Genomic DNA, 14,413 nt, shown 5'->3' with positions numbered 1-14,413 from the left:
CCCACCACCTGTACATTAGTAACTTCCCCAGGGTAATTCTGACATTGGATTGCCATGGCACTTCTTCATTGTGTAGTCTTTGTTTTAACATTTCAAACATACCAACATAGAATTATACAATGATTGCCTTTATCAATAGTTATCAAGATTTTCCCACATTTCCTTTGTCTGTCCTTGATATTTATATATGTGCATGTATGTTTTTCCTTTTGCCAAAGGATTTAGAATGATTCCTACCTAAAAGAGTTTACAAAGTGGCCGTTTTCTTACATAACTACAATGCCTTTTTTCATACCTTACACAATACTAATTCATTGGAATTGTTTCTCATTTTCTCAAAATGTATTTTTGTATTTTTTAGATTATTAAGTTTAATTTACATCTAACCTAGGTCCAGCCATTACATTTTGTTATGTATTTTAAATCTTTTCTGATATCATACCATTAACTTATTGTGGATACTTAGTCACTTATTTGTTAGAATATCCCATTGTCTCTATTTGTCTGTCTTGTTTCCTTGTGTTGATGTTTAACTTGTTTTTCCCTCTCCCATTTTTAAATGGATATTAGTTCAGAAGGATGAATAGATTTAGATTATACTTTCTGGTAAGACTGCTTAATAGGTGATGCTATGTGCTTCATATTTCATCACATCAAAAGGCACTCATCACCGGGTTCAGGGAGGCCTGGCTGCTGCAGGCCATGGGGTCGCAGAGTCGGAAACGACTGAGCGACTGAACTGAAATGAGCTACTGACAACCTGACATTCCACCTTCAAGTTCTCAGTTAACTTTTCCATAATGGTTTTATCCACTGATGGTTATTGCCTGCACTAATATTATTATAGATTATAAAATGGGGTATTTCCTGTTCATATCCTACATGAACAAATTGTTTTCTCTTAAAACAAAAAGCTATTAACTAAAATACTAACATTTCACTTTTTTGTACTTAATATTTCTGTTTTTAGCCTTACATAGGTAGAAGAAGTTATGATAAAGGAGGTAACCTAAAATTTAAAAGAGAATACTGCAGTAGTAATCACAGTAACTAAAGTCCAGTGTCTTTCACATTATTCTCTTTAAACTGGCTTAGGAAATTGTGAAAGGAAGAATTTAAAAGAATTAATTCACCCTTAGGTTTAATTAAAACAGTTAAAAAATTTGACACTACTTTTCTATCTCTTCCCTTAAAAAGAGCTAGGGTGTATTTGTAATTTTATATTCAATTGCTTTTCTAAATGATGTTTGTAAATTTTCATTTATATCAAAAATCTTTTTGTGCTTGTACGAATTACAGGTTTTTTAAAAATATTTTTCTTTATGATATTCTGTTATAATACATTAAAATTATTAAAATATATTACATAGATTAAAAATTACATTAAAATTATTATTTGGGTCCATACAGCCTGAGAATAATCTTTCATATTTGAATAGCAGCAAAGCTTCACTCAAAATTGTTTTCCCCTTTCTTCTGAAATGTGACATCCCCATCATAATAAGTTTTTAAAAACTGAGTCATAAATAGGATAATTATGTGTTAGACTGTTTTTGCATCAGATTTCTAATGCAGGTTGTATAGTTTATCTCTCAACAGAATAATTTAGAGATCTATAAAATACAAAATAAGAGCTCAATAATAATAACAAAAATGGCTAATATTTATCACGCTCTTACTGTATGATAAAAACTTCACTAAGCTTTTTGCTTTCATGGTCTTACCTTCACAATAACCTAATGAGAGGTAACCACATTTTAATAAGGAAACAAGTACAGAAACGTCAAGTAACTTACCAAGGTTCATAGTCAGTATATAAGTGGTGTATGTAAGATTCCAATCTTGACAGTAACTGTGGATCCTGCACCACTACTTTCTATACTATATCATCATCACCACCACTGCCACCACTGCTGGCTCTCAGATTGATCTTCTGAATATTGGATTGCACCAGACAGAGCACCTCTACTGTATAGCCAAAGTTCTCCTCTCTGTGGTATATGCTCTCCTCAACCTTTCAGAGGTGATAAGCGAAGACATTATCTATTCATTTACTTTTTTGAGGAGTTTGGGATTTTAATGAACAAGTAGCAGCTTATCATCCTGTACCAGATAGAATGTAAACAGTGCCTTACACACCTACCATATGGTGGGTGTCAACAGACACATTATTGTGAATAATGTTATGAAGCACCCTGAGCAGGCCTAAAACCAACATGAAGGGTTAATTTCTGCCCTAGATAATCTTTCACCACCTCAAAATTTTGTTTAGTGCTTTTACCACTCAGAACCATGTCATAGGCCACCTTTGGCAAACATATCATGCCTATAGTATACAGGAGGAATCTCTCCCAAGTCCTGAATTATTAAATTTTTAAGTTCCTGGGAGAAAAGGTTACATGCTTATCTTCTTCTTATTGAAGAAGCCTTGACTAACAACAGGATATTATGCAAGATGGACTGCATCAATAACTTGACAGTATGTTGTGTCTGTGTAAATTAAGGTATAAAGTGGCATTATTTGTAAATAAAGTTTTCATTTGTGTCATATCTAAAGAGCACTTTTTACATTTCACATTTAGTTTGTAAAGTTTTAGAAGATAGAAACTGGCTTTTGTGTCTATTCCTTTCTGTACACTGTATGTGGTAGGTCTATGAAGTATTAAACAAATGTAAAAGCAGTAAAGTTTCTCACAGGGCTCCTTACACCGTTGTATTTTGGTTACTGATAATAACACTTTTTAAAGGGCCTTCAGATTAACTTTTTTCCATAAATTCTCTTATTTCACTTTAAATATTTAAGAAGTTAAAGGGCCATAATTTCTTTTTCAGTCTTTTTAATGGATCCCATTATTTAGAGATTTTACATAAAATGACAGCAGATGACCAAAGATACAGTGGATCAATTTACCTGTCCGATCCTCGTCTTACAGCAAATGGTTTCAAGATAAAATTGATACCAGGTATGATACTGTGGTTTAATATTTCCCGAGTTGGAAAAATAAATCTTGTTCCAAAAGTTACTTTTGGGTTTCATAATTTACAGATATGATGGTATGTTTTTGTCTCACCAAAAGTATGATGTCAGCTGTATAAAAACAGTGTATTTCCAAAAGGTCACTCCTGCCTGAAACAGGCAAGTTTGGCATCTCTTTCAGTCTACTGCTTTGTGTTTAGCATTTCCATAACTAACTAGCAACTATAATTTTTGCCATCCTTTGTCACAACATGCATATTGCCTGCTGTGTCTAACTAAATTACTAAATACTCCTTAGCTGATGAAGCAGAAATAAACATGTAGAATACTGGAGTCAGCTAACAAAATTAGACATCTCTTTTTCTTTTCTAAAATAATTTACTTGTTTTCCCCATGAGGTGTCTAACATCAACAGTCTTACTGTTTGGAGAGTGAATGATTTGCTTCTATGGCTTTGCTATCAGTTCAGTTCAATTCAGTCGCTGAGTTGTATCTGACTCTTTGCAACCCCATGGACTGCAGCACACCAGGCTTCCCTGTCCATCACCAACTCCCGGAGTTTACTCAAGCTCATGTCCATCGAGTCAGTGATGCCATCCAACCATCTCATCCTCTGTCATCCTTCTCCTCCTGCCTTCAATCTTTCCCAGCATCAGAGTCTTTCAGTGAGTCAGTTCTTCACATCAGGTGGCCAAAGTATTGGAGCTTCAGCTTCAGCATCAGTCCTTCCAGTAAATATTCAATGTTGATTTCCTTTAGGATTTACTGATTTGATCCCCTTGTAGCCCAAGAGACTATAAAGAGTCTTCTCCAACACCACATTTCAAAAGCATCAATTCTTTGGCACTCAGCTTTCTTTATGGTCCACGCTTTGCTGTAAAGCCTATTATAATACTGTTTGTTTACTATGGAAATTCACCAGGTGAGGAGAGAAAGGAAAATTCAGCTGGCTAGGAGACTTCAGTTTTCCTGGCTGGCCCCTTCTCTGTTCTTTCATAGTTTCCATACTTAACTGCCTCTGCCCTATCTACCCCTGCGTCCCAGGTGGCGGTAGTGGTAAGGAACCCATCTGCAAATGCAGGCCAGTCTTGCCCTGTTACTTTGCCTTCTCTTTGGTATCAAGAGGCACAAAGATTCCAGGACGAGTGATTCCACTGTCCCCTGGCCCAGTCGCCCCTAAACTTCCCATGCGCAAAGTGTAGAAAAACAAAACAATGTAGAAAAATTTTAAAGGAATGATTTACTGAGACATAAAGAGAAAATAAGTAAAAATGATATATAAGACCATGAAATAGGATATATACAGAAAATGCTTTGGTGTTCCATACTTTAATTTTATTGACTAGCAGTTTTAAGAAAACCTACTCAGAACTTATTGCCTCCACCTCAATCCTGGATATTTAGATTTGGAGTAAAGAGTTAGTTCAAGTCCCAAATCTTCCATTTAAATACATGTTGTAGGGAAAATCAGTTGTCCTCAATGTTTCCGCATCAATAGCAGCTAATAATTATTATGTACATGGCACTAGTCTGTAAGTATTACATGTATTAATTCATTTGATCTTTCTAAAGGCCTGTGGTTCAGTTACTGTGCACATTTTTTACAGTTAGAAAAAGCAAGGCAAGAGAAATTTAGTTTGCTTAAGTATACAGAATTAATGATAGAACCAGGATATGAACCCAAGCAATCTGCCTTTAAAACCTAGCTCTTAATTTATGTTGATTTCCTATTAAAATTGATATATTTACATCAGGAAGATCAGTTAGCATAGTACGTGCCAATGGTATGTGTTTAAATTTTCTCTTCTGTTCCCATTCTCCAGCACCTCCTTTCTGATTTGAACTGACTTATACTCATTTTTTAGGTCCTCCTGGAAATCTTTTTTCCTCAGGGCTTCTGACATTTTTTTTTTTTTTTATCAAAGAGGAATGTGTTTATTTCACTTAAATTCTTAAAAATACTTTTTTTGCCAGTTGTCATTAAAAATTTATTTGAAGTATGAATCAAGGAGTTTGTATATATGTGTAGCAAAATATTTTTTCCTATTGTATTTTCCTAAATAACTTTGTGATATTAGTGGCAAGTACGTTTTTTTTTTTTTCATGAAAGATGTTATCACAACAATTTTTGTTTAAGTTAGGATAATTAGCCTGTCTGTTTCAGGAGCATGTTTGTTTTTGAGTTACCCAATAAGTTTCTGTTTAAGGGATTCATTCAGCTCTCAACTTGTAGATAGTGTTTTTAAGTCCTATAAATGCGGGGTACTTTGCATGGCACCAAAGATATAAAAATGAGTAAGCTCATCTGCAAGCTGGCTTGATTTGAGTGGAATTTACTCAGATTATCGTCAGCAGTGTTTCTCTTCTCTGTAACAGATCAAGGTAAAAATATTCATGTTTCCTTCCTTCATTTTTTTTAGCTATTTTTTCCTTCATTATTTTTTGTCATTTTTTTAAAAGACTATTTTTCAGTCTTTTAGTGAGTTTTACTGTATTGGACTAACTTTTGATCAGCAGTTTGCCAGTTGCCAGAAAACATCTTTGGATAAAAGCACTTGAAAAAGGAAGAATACATATGGCTTTAAGGGAAAAGATTCTAAATGTGACCTTAAAGAAATTTGATTGTTAATGAGAATAACTTTTGTTCTGTATCAGTAAGAATTACCCATTTTGGGAACTACAAGCTTGTCAGACCACTTATTAAAGTATTTTCAGAAAATTGGGAAGCACTTCACAGAATTTTATGAAAACTTCTTGAACATGATTCTAAATGTCTCTTAAGTTTTCCTTGTCTATATTCTGCAAACACAGAGATTAACATATTGTTCAATTTCCTCATTTGTTCCCATATACTTTTTACCTGGGCTCCTCTGGTGACTCAAGATGGTAAAGAATCCACATGCAATGCAGGAGACCTGTGTTCAGTCCCTGGGTTGGGAAGATCCCCTGGAGGAGGGCATGGCAACCCACTCCAGTAGTCGTGCCTGGAGAATCCCCATGGACAGAACAGCCTGGTGGGCTACAGTCCATGGGGTCACAAAAAGTCACACACAACTGAGCAGCTAAGCACACACAGCAGTTTTTACCCATATCCACAAAATTTTCCTGCATTCATGTAGTATTAGATGTTTCAGTCTAATCATACTGTAAATAATATAGAACTAGCAATAATGAAAAGTCTCTTGACTGATAAATTTTACTATCTGTATATATATAAAAAGATGTTTACTGGAATATTCTGCTACTTCCTCTTTGCCTATCTAATCCCTATTTCAAGTCCTATTTAAGTTCAGTTGGTTGCTCAGACTCTCATTTTGTCTCCCTTTACTGAACTCTCTATTTTATCCCTGAACGCTTGATTATGTATCTTCTTATACTGTTCTCCAGTTGTTTCCTGGGAGGAACATTAGGATGCGTGCTCTGTTTATTATAACACCAGTGCATCTGCCATTCAGGTCAAGGAACTAGTCTGTAAATGGCAGGTTAGGAATGGGTTCATTGACATCTCAGGACCTGAAACTCTTAAAGCTACATCACTCCTCTTTTAAAATTTTCTCTTTGATAGCTTATCCAACATCGGACTATCTCTTTTTCATTACCTACAGGTAACATTTTGTGGTCTGCAATATTAAGAGTACTGTTACACAGATAGAGCCAAAAAACCCAAATCTTTGCTATGTTCTAAAAATCATAAAATGTGTTCTAAAGCTTAATTTGATGCTTGAGAATGCATGTTGTTAATGATATTTTACCCCATTATATATCCACTGACGTTGCTAATTTTTAATCACTAAATTATTTAAAGAAGTTCAGATAAAACATTATGCTGAAAACTGAATGTTAGTACTTCATTTCCTCAAACTGCTAATATATTAATAAGTTACTATAGTGGTAATCATTTTGTAGCTTATATGTATGTTTATCAACACTTTGTGCACCTTAAACTTACACAGTGTTATGTGTCAAACATATCTAAATAAAGCTGGGGAAAAAAACTTACTATATTTTTATAATAACTTGTAAGATAAACTAATCTTCAAAATAATTCAGGCTTTTAGATATTAAACCAGTAGGATAGACTTTGAATAGCAACAGTTGTTAAAACATTTAAACCAGTTTTATTTTAATAAATATCATGGGACTCCATTTTCTCTCCAAAGTAAGAAATGTTCTAAACAAATGTAGGGAACAAAACAATAATATCTGAGATTAAATGATATAAAGTACATGTGGTTTCTTTGAGCACTTATGACTTAATGTGAATGTGAAATCCTATGGGAAATTATTATTTGTTCTTCAACTAGGGAACAAAACTTTTTCCGACAATATTAGATTCTAATGAATGTTCACCAAATATTTTAACAGTGATTTTGTTTTTCTTAGACATTTTCTGGAATACAGTTTAAACAAAATTTAACTATATGTGGTGTTTTTTTTTTTTTTTCTTTTCTTTTAGGAGTTTCCATTGCTGAAAACTACTTGGAAATAGAAGGAATGGCTAATTGCCTTCCATTCTATGGAGTGATGGATTTAAAAGAAATCCTTAATGCTATATTAAACAAAAATGCAAAAGAAGTTTATGAATGTAGACCTCGAAAAGTGATAAGTTATTTAGAGGTATGTATTATTAGCCTATGTAGATTGGCTAGATTTTAAGATACTTAACTCTTTCTTAATAAAATAGTAAATGATTTTGAAATCCTATAAGGTTTGTTATCTGTTTACAAGAGGAAAAGCTACTTAAATGTTACCTGGAGGAAACTTTCCCTAACCATACTCTCTTTATCACATTACTCAGTTTAATTTTGTGCAGTTAGTTGCTGAAATTTTGTCTTTTTTAAAAAATTTATTTATTTTTAATTGGAAGATAATTGCTTTATAATGTTGTGTTGGTTTCTGCCCTACATCAACATGAATGAGTCATAGGTATATATATACTCTCTCCCTCATGAGCCTCCCTCCCATTTCCCACCCCATTCCACCCCTCTAGGTTGTGTAGATTATCTTTTTATCTTTCTGCTTCTCTGCACTAGCATGTCAGTTTCAGAAGAGCAAGGATGTTGCTTTTCTTGTTCTCTGCTGCATTTGTAGAACCTACAACAGTGACTAGCACTTAATTGTTGTTTAGTAAGTATTTGTTGAGTGAGTGAGTAATTAAAGACTATAATCAATTTTCTGTCTTCCTATTTGCCAGTAAAAACCAGTTTTCTGCTTCAGGTATATCACAGTAAAATGTATGGCTTTCTCTCCACAGGGAGAAGCAGTACGTCTGTCTAGACAATTACCCATGTACTTATCAAAAGAGGACATCCAAGATATTATCTACAGAATGAAGCACCAGTTTAGAAATGAAATTAAAGGGTGTGTTCATGGTCGCCCATTTTTTCATCATTTAACCCATCTTCCAGAAGCTACATAATCATGTTTAAGAAAATTTGTTACTATTGAAGTCAATATGGTCATAAAATAATGAATCAGGTTTAAACTACATGTGTACTATCATGTGTTAAATGGTTTTGTAAATAAGGAATCACTGGCCTGTTTGTATATTGAAAATTTTTTCAAAACTATAAAAAAATTAATAAACTAATATAGACTATTAATTCATTTTACTCTCAAGAACCAACCTTTATAATAACTATTGGTTATAAACTCTAAATTGAAAAATACTTAACTGTTCTTGGGTGGTTGATTTACTCAGTCCAGTGAGTCAACTGTTCTCATCAGATGATTCCCATGCTTTTCTCATCTGATTCAAAGGGCTGACTCATTGGAAAAGTCCCTGATGCTGGGAAAGATTGAGAGCAGAAGGAGAAGAGGGCATCAGAGGATGAGATGCCTGGATGCTGTCACCGATGCAGAGGACATGAACTTGGGCAAACTTCAGGAGATGGTGAGGGACAGGGAGGCCTGGTGTGCCACAGTCCAAAGACTCATGACTGGATGACTCAACAACAACAACATGGACTAAATTGTATCTGCCAAATTTTTCACTGAAGCCCTGATCCCCAGAGAGATGGAATTTGGAGATGAACCTTTTAAAGAGGCAGTTGGATTTAGTGAGGGTGGGCCTGGGGCACTGCTGGTAGGATCAGTGCCCTTATTAGAAGAGATACCACAGAGTTTGCTCATTCTCTGTTACCCTTCCACCAACAATCCCAATTCCTATTCCAGCTGCTGGACAGAGAGAAAAAGTGGCCCTCTCTATTCCAAGAGGAGAGCTCTTACCAGAAACCAATCATGTCAGCACATTGACCTTGGACTTCTAGCTTCTAGAATGATGAGAAAATGCCTGTTGTGCTTTTTTAAGCCCAGTCTATAGTATTTTACTATGGCAGCCTGAACTAATACACTGGGTCCCATGCTATACAGGGAAAAATAAAAACATTCACCTGGCATATCTGGAAGAAGTTATCAATCTTGTGTAAAGGAAAACGGGAAAAGTAACAGGGTGGGAAAAAAGTAAGGAACTACAATTAGAGAAAATAAAACATAACTTCAAAAATCCTGTTATTTACCTCTATTTGGGGATAACAGTTGAGAAGTTGTTTCTTATATGGAAATTGTTGGGCTGTGGGATCAAAATTTGTCAGAACACGGGAAGATACAGATTTATACAAAATTTAGATTTGAGTATTCATAGTGCATGTGTTCTTTGAAAACCAGATCCCACAGTTTAGTCGCTCAGTCGTGTCCGACTCCACGACCCCATGGACTGCAGCACGCCAGGCCTCCCTGTCCATCACAAACTCCCGGAATTTACTCAACTTCATCTCCATTGAGTCGGTAAAGCCATCCAACCATCTCATCCTCTGTCGTCTCCCCTTCTCCTGCCTTCAGTCTTCCCAGCATCAGGGTCTTTTCCAGTGAGTCAGCTCTTTGCATCAGGTAGCCAAAGTATTGGAGTTCCAGCTTCAACATCAGTCCTTCCAATGAACACCCAGGACTGATCTCCTTTAGGATGGACTAGTTGGGTCTCCTTGCAGTCCAAGGGACTCTCAAGAGTCTTCTCCAACACCACAGTTCAAAAGCATCAATTCTTCGGTGTTACGCTTTCTTTATAGTCCAACTTTCACATCCATACATGTCTACTGGAAAGACGATAGCCTTGACTAAACGGACCTTTGTTGACAAAGTAATGTCTCTGCTTTTTAATACGCTGTCTAGGTTGGTCATAACTTTCCTTCCAAGGAGTAAGTGTCTTAATTTCATGGCTGCAGTCACCATCTGCAGTGATTTTGGAGCCCAGAAAAATAAAGTCAGCCACTGTTTCCCCATCTATTTGCCATGAAGTGATGGGACCAGATGCCATGATCTTAGTTTTCTGAATGTTGAGCTTTAAGCCAACTTTTTCACTCTCCTCTTTCACCTTCATCAAGAGGCTCTTTAGTTCTTCTTTGCTTTCTGCCATAAGGGAGGTGTTATCTGCATATCTGAAGTTATTGATATTTCTCCCCGCAATCTTGATTCCAGCTTGTGCTTCATCCAGCCCAGCATTTCTCATGATGTACTCTGCATATAAATTAAATAAGCAGGGTGACAATATACAGCCTTGACGTACTCCTTTTCCTAACTGGAACCAGTCTGTTGTTCCATGCCCAATTCTAACTTGCTTCCTGACCTGCATACAGATTTCTCAAGAGACAGGTTGGGTGGTCTGTTAGTCCCATCTCTTGAAGAATTTTCCACAGTTTGTTGTGATCCACACAGTCAAAGGCTTTGGCATAGTCAATAAAGCAGAAACAGATGCTTTTCTGGAACTCTCGCTTTTTTGATGATCCAGAGAATGTTGGCAATTTGATCTCTGGTTCCTCTGCCTTTTCTAAATCCAGCTTGAACATCTGGGAGTTCTTGGTTCCATACTGTTGAAGCCTGGCTTGGAGAATTTTGAGCATTACTTTACTAGCCTGTGAGATGAGTGCAATTGTGCGGTAGTTTGAGCATTCTTTGGCATTGCCTTTCTTTGGGATTGGAATGAAAACTGACCCTTTCCAGTCCTGTGGCCACCGTTGAGTTTTCCAAATTTGCTGACATATTGAGTGCAGCACGTTCACAGCATCATCCTTTAGGATTTGAAACAGCTCAACTGAAATTCCATCACCTCCACTAGCTTTGTTCGTAGTGATGCGTCCTAAGGCCCACTTGACTTTGCATTCCGGGACGTCTGGCTCTAGGTGAGTGATCACACCATCATGATTATCTGGGTCATGAAGATCTTTTTGTATAGTTCTTCTTTGTATTCTTGCCACCTCTTCTTAATATCTTCTGCTTCTGTTAGGTCCATACCATTTCTGTCCTTTATTGAGCCCATCTTTGCATGAAAAGTTCCCTTGGTATCTCTAATTTTCTTGAGATCTCTAGTATTTCCCATTCTGTTGTTTTCCTCTATTTCTTTGCACTGATCACTGAGGAAGGCTTTCTTTTCTCTCCTTGCTATTATTTGAAACTGCATTCAAAGGGGCATATCTTTCCTTTTTACTTCTCTTCAGTTATTTGTAAGGCCTCCTTAGACAGCCATTTTGCTTTTTTGTATTTCTTTTTCTTGGCGATGGTCTTTATCCCTGTCTCCTGTACAGTGTCATGAACCTCCATCCATAGTTCATCAGGCACTCTGTCTATCAGATCTAGTCCCTTGAATCTATTTCTTACTTCCACTGTATAATCTAAGGGATTTGATTTAGGTCATACCCGAATGGTCTAGTGGTTTTGCCTACTTTCTTCAATTTAAGTCTGAATTTGGCAATAAGGAGTTCATGATCTGAGCCACAGTCAGCTCCCAGGCTTGTTTTTGCTGACTGTATAGAGTTTCACCATTTTTGGCTGCAAAGAATATAATCAATCTGATTTCAGTATTGACCATCGGGTGGTGTCCATGTGTAGTCTTCTCTTGTGTTGTTGGAAAAGGGTGTTTGCTATGACCAGTGTGTTCTGTTGGCAAAACTCTTATTAGTCTTTACCCTGCTTCATTCTGTATTCCAAGGCCAAATTTGCCTGTTACTCCTGGTGTTTCTTGACTTTCTACTTTTGCATTCCAATCCCCTGGTGGCTCAGAGGTTAAAGCGTCTGCCCGCAATGTGGGAGACCTGGCTTTGATCCCTGGGTCGGGAAGATCCCCTGGAGAAGGAAAGAATCCCACGGACGGAGGAGCCTGGTGGGCTACAGTCCACGGGGTCGCGAAGAGTCAGACACGACTGAGCGACTTCACTTTCACTTTCTTTCCCCTATAATGAAAAGGACATCTGTTTTGGGTGTTTGTTCTAGAAGGCCTTGTAGGTCTTCAAGGAACCACTCAACTTCAGCTTCTCAGCATTACTGGTCGGGGCATAGACTTGAATTATCGTGATGCTGAATGGTTTGCTCTGTAAATGAACAGAGATCATTCTATCGTTTTTGAGGTTGCACCCAAGTACTGCATTTCGGACTCTTGTTGCCTATGATGGCTACTCCATTTCTTCTAAGGGATTCTTGCCCACAGTAGTAGATGGTCATCTGAGTTAAATTAACCCATTCCAGTCCATTTTAGTTCACTGTTGCCTAAAATGTCAACGTTCAGTCGTGCCATCTCCTGTTTGACCACTTTCAATTTGCCTTGATTCATAGAGCTAACATTCCAGTGCCGACCTGGGGAGTTCATCTCTCAGTCTCCTATCTTTTTGTCTTTTCATACTGTTCATGGGGTTATATTTATGATTATCAGTGATTGTATTTGTTATGCAAAATGTTATACTGCATACAGTGTCTCCATACATACCACTGTAATTTTCAAGGAAAATTACAGAAATTTTCAAATTTCATTAATTTTAAAATTAAGATGTTTGTGTTAGGAGGTACAAATTGTGATACCTGAAATTCTACCTGTACCCGTGACTTTTTTCTAGCACTGTCTTGTTTCCAACAACTCAAATCCTGGAGTCTTTCCCATTATTCCCTTTAAAAATTTAGGGGCCCTCTCTTGGAGACCTTTTTGGGAGTAATCCTTTTTAGTTTACTGGGTAATTGAGGAAAGAGAAGTTCATAGAGATATAGAGAATGACAAAATTTGCATCATACATTTATACCAGACCTAAGCTAAATTTTGGAGTCATTTTCCAGCTTACAGACTGTAGTAAAAGGCCGTATGTGCTCAATTGCTGTTGTGTCTGACTCTTGGTGACCCCATGGACTGTAGCCCACTAGGCTCCTCTGTCCATGGAATTTTTCAGGCGGGAATTCTGGAGTGGGTTGCCATTTCCTACTCCAGGGCATCTTCCCTACCTAGGGATTGAATTTGCATCTCTTGTACCTCCTGCATTGGCAGGGGGATTCTTCACCTGCAACTTCTTAAAAGAATAAATTTCATTTAGCATTTTCTTTTCAGTCCTTTATATCGGATTAAGTTAGTAGTTAGGACAATTGTTTACCACCAATTTGCTACATACATTATGTGCTTACTTTATATGATCTCATTAATCTCATCACATTTAGGATTGTAGGTGCAATTGAGACTCCAATCCCAGAGCTCATGTTCTTTACCATTTTCATACTGCTTGACATGAGAAACAGGTCCTACTCATTAAGGTCAAGATAAGTATTTGAGAGGGGCTCCCGTGGTGGCTCAGATGGTATACAATCCACCTAGAATGCAGGGCACCTGGGTTCAATCCCTGGGTTGGGATGATCCCCTGGAGAAGGGAACGGCTACCTACCTACTCCATTATTCTTGCCTGGAGTTCATGGACAGAAGAGCCTGATGAGCTACAGTCCATGGGGTCGCAAAGAGTGGAACACGACATAGTGACTAAACAACAAAGTATTTGGGGAAAGAAGTAATTACAAAACAGCCTCTGTCGCCACTCTAAGAGTGCTAGATTAACTGAGAGGCAGTTTGTGAAATCCAGTGGGCAGGATGGTTGTGGGAGGGGTGTTCTGCTGAGGCCCCGACTCCCAGCTCTGAGGAGGGCGTGGAAGCCCCCGCCCCACCCCCCACAGGCCCTGGAAGCCGCACCCCGCGCAGCTGCCAACATTGGGACAAAATGACCGGAGTAGGCGGTAGCCACGCCGAAGCCTTGGCTCCCAGGAGGGAGGTAACAACTGCAGTTTGGGAAACTGGAGATTAAGGGAGAGGCGAGGAGATCAGGAGCGAAAGGAAAGCCTCACCCCCAACTGCCGGTTTCTCTCAGTAGGTTACAGCTTGGCAGGGAAGGGGGAGGACTCCTAAGGTGTAAGTCTCCCAAGAGGCTCTTGAGGCCCAAGGGTCTTGCTTGGAATCCCAGTCTGGGCTTTAGCACTGGGGTGACATGGAAGTCACGAGGAGATGAAGCCTGAAGGCCGCTTTGGATAGATCTTTCTCCTTGTGAGTAGCCATATGTGATCCAGCAATGTCTATACGGTTTCAAATTTTAAGCCTACTAGAAAATGTTAGACCTGAATTCAGTGATCTTAGCCAGATTTTATGGC

The 14,413-nt window shown here is 37.7% G+C and overlaps 1 protein-coding gene across 17 annotated transcripts in view; it reads left to right on the top strand.

The window, feature by feature from the left end:
* The window catches only part of PMS1 (PMS1 homolog 1, mismatch repair system component), a 243,643-nt gene that overhangs the window by 120,761 nt on the left and 108,469 nt on the right, over window positions 1-14,413 (top strand). For 5 of the 17 annotated variants that reach the window (XM_081579345.1, XM_081579353.1, XM_081579352.1 and 2 more), the window contains exons 11-13: window positions 2,833-2,963; window positions 7,434-7,594; window positions 8,232-8,338. In XM_081579345.1, the coding sequence (XP_081435471.1) occupies window positions 2,833-2,963; window positions 7,434-7,594; window positions 8,232-8,338 (399 nt within the window). Of the gene's footprint in view, window positions 1-2,832; window positions 2,964-7,433; window positions 7,595-8,231; window positions 8,585-8,737; window positions 9,376-14,413 lie in introns of those variants that run through there. The other 12 variants (XM_081579349.1, XM_081579347.1, XM_081579351.1 and 9 more) reach the window with 4 other exon arrangements.

This window comes from Giraffa tippelskirchi, chromosome 3, assembly GCF_054371585.1.
Source record: "Giraffa tippelskirchi isolate mGirTip1 chromosome 3, T2T-mGirTip1v1.2.pri, whole genome shotgun sequence".
NCBI classification, from domain to species: domain Eukaryota; kingdom Metazoa; phylum Chordata; class Mammalia; order Artiodactyla; family Giraffidae; genus Giraffa; species Giraffa tippelskirchi.
Note: the sequence above shows the minus strand (reverse complement) of the source record. Positions and strands in the feature narration are given on the sequence as shown.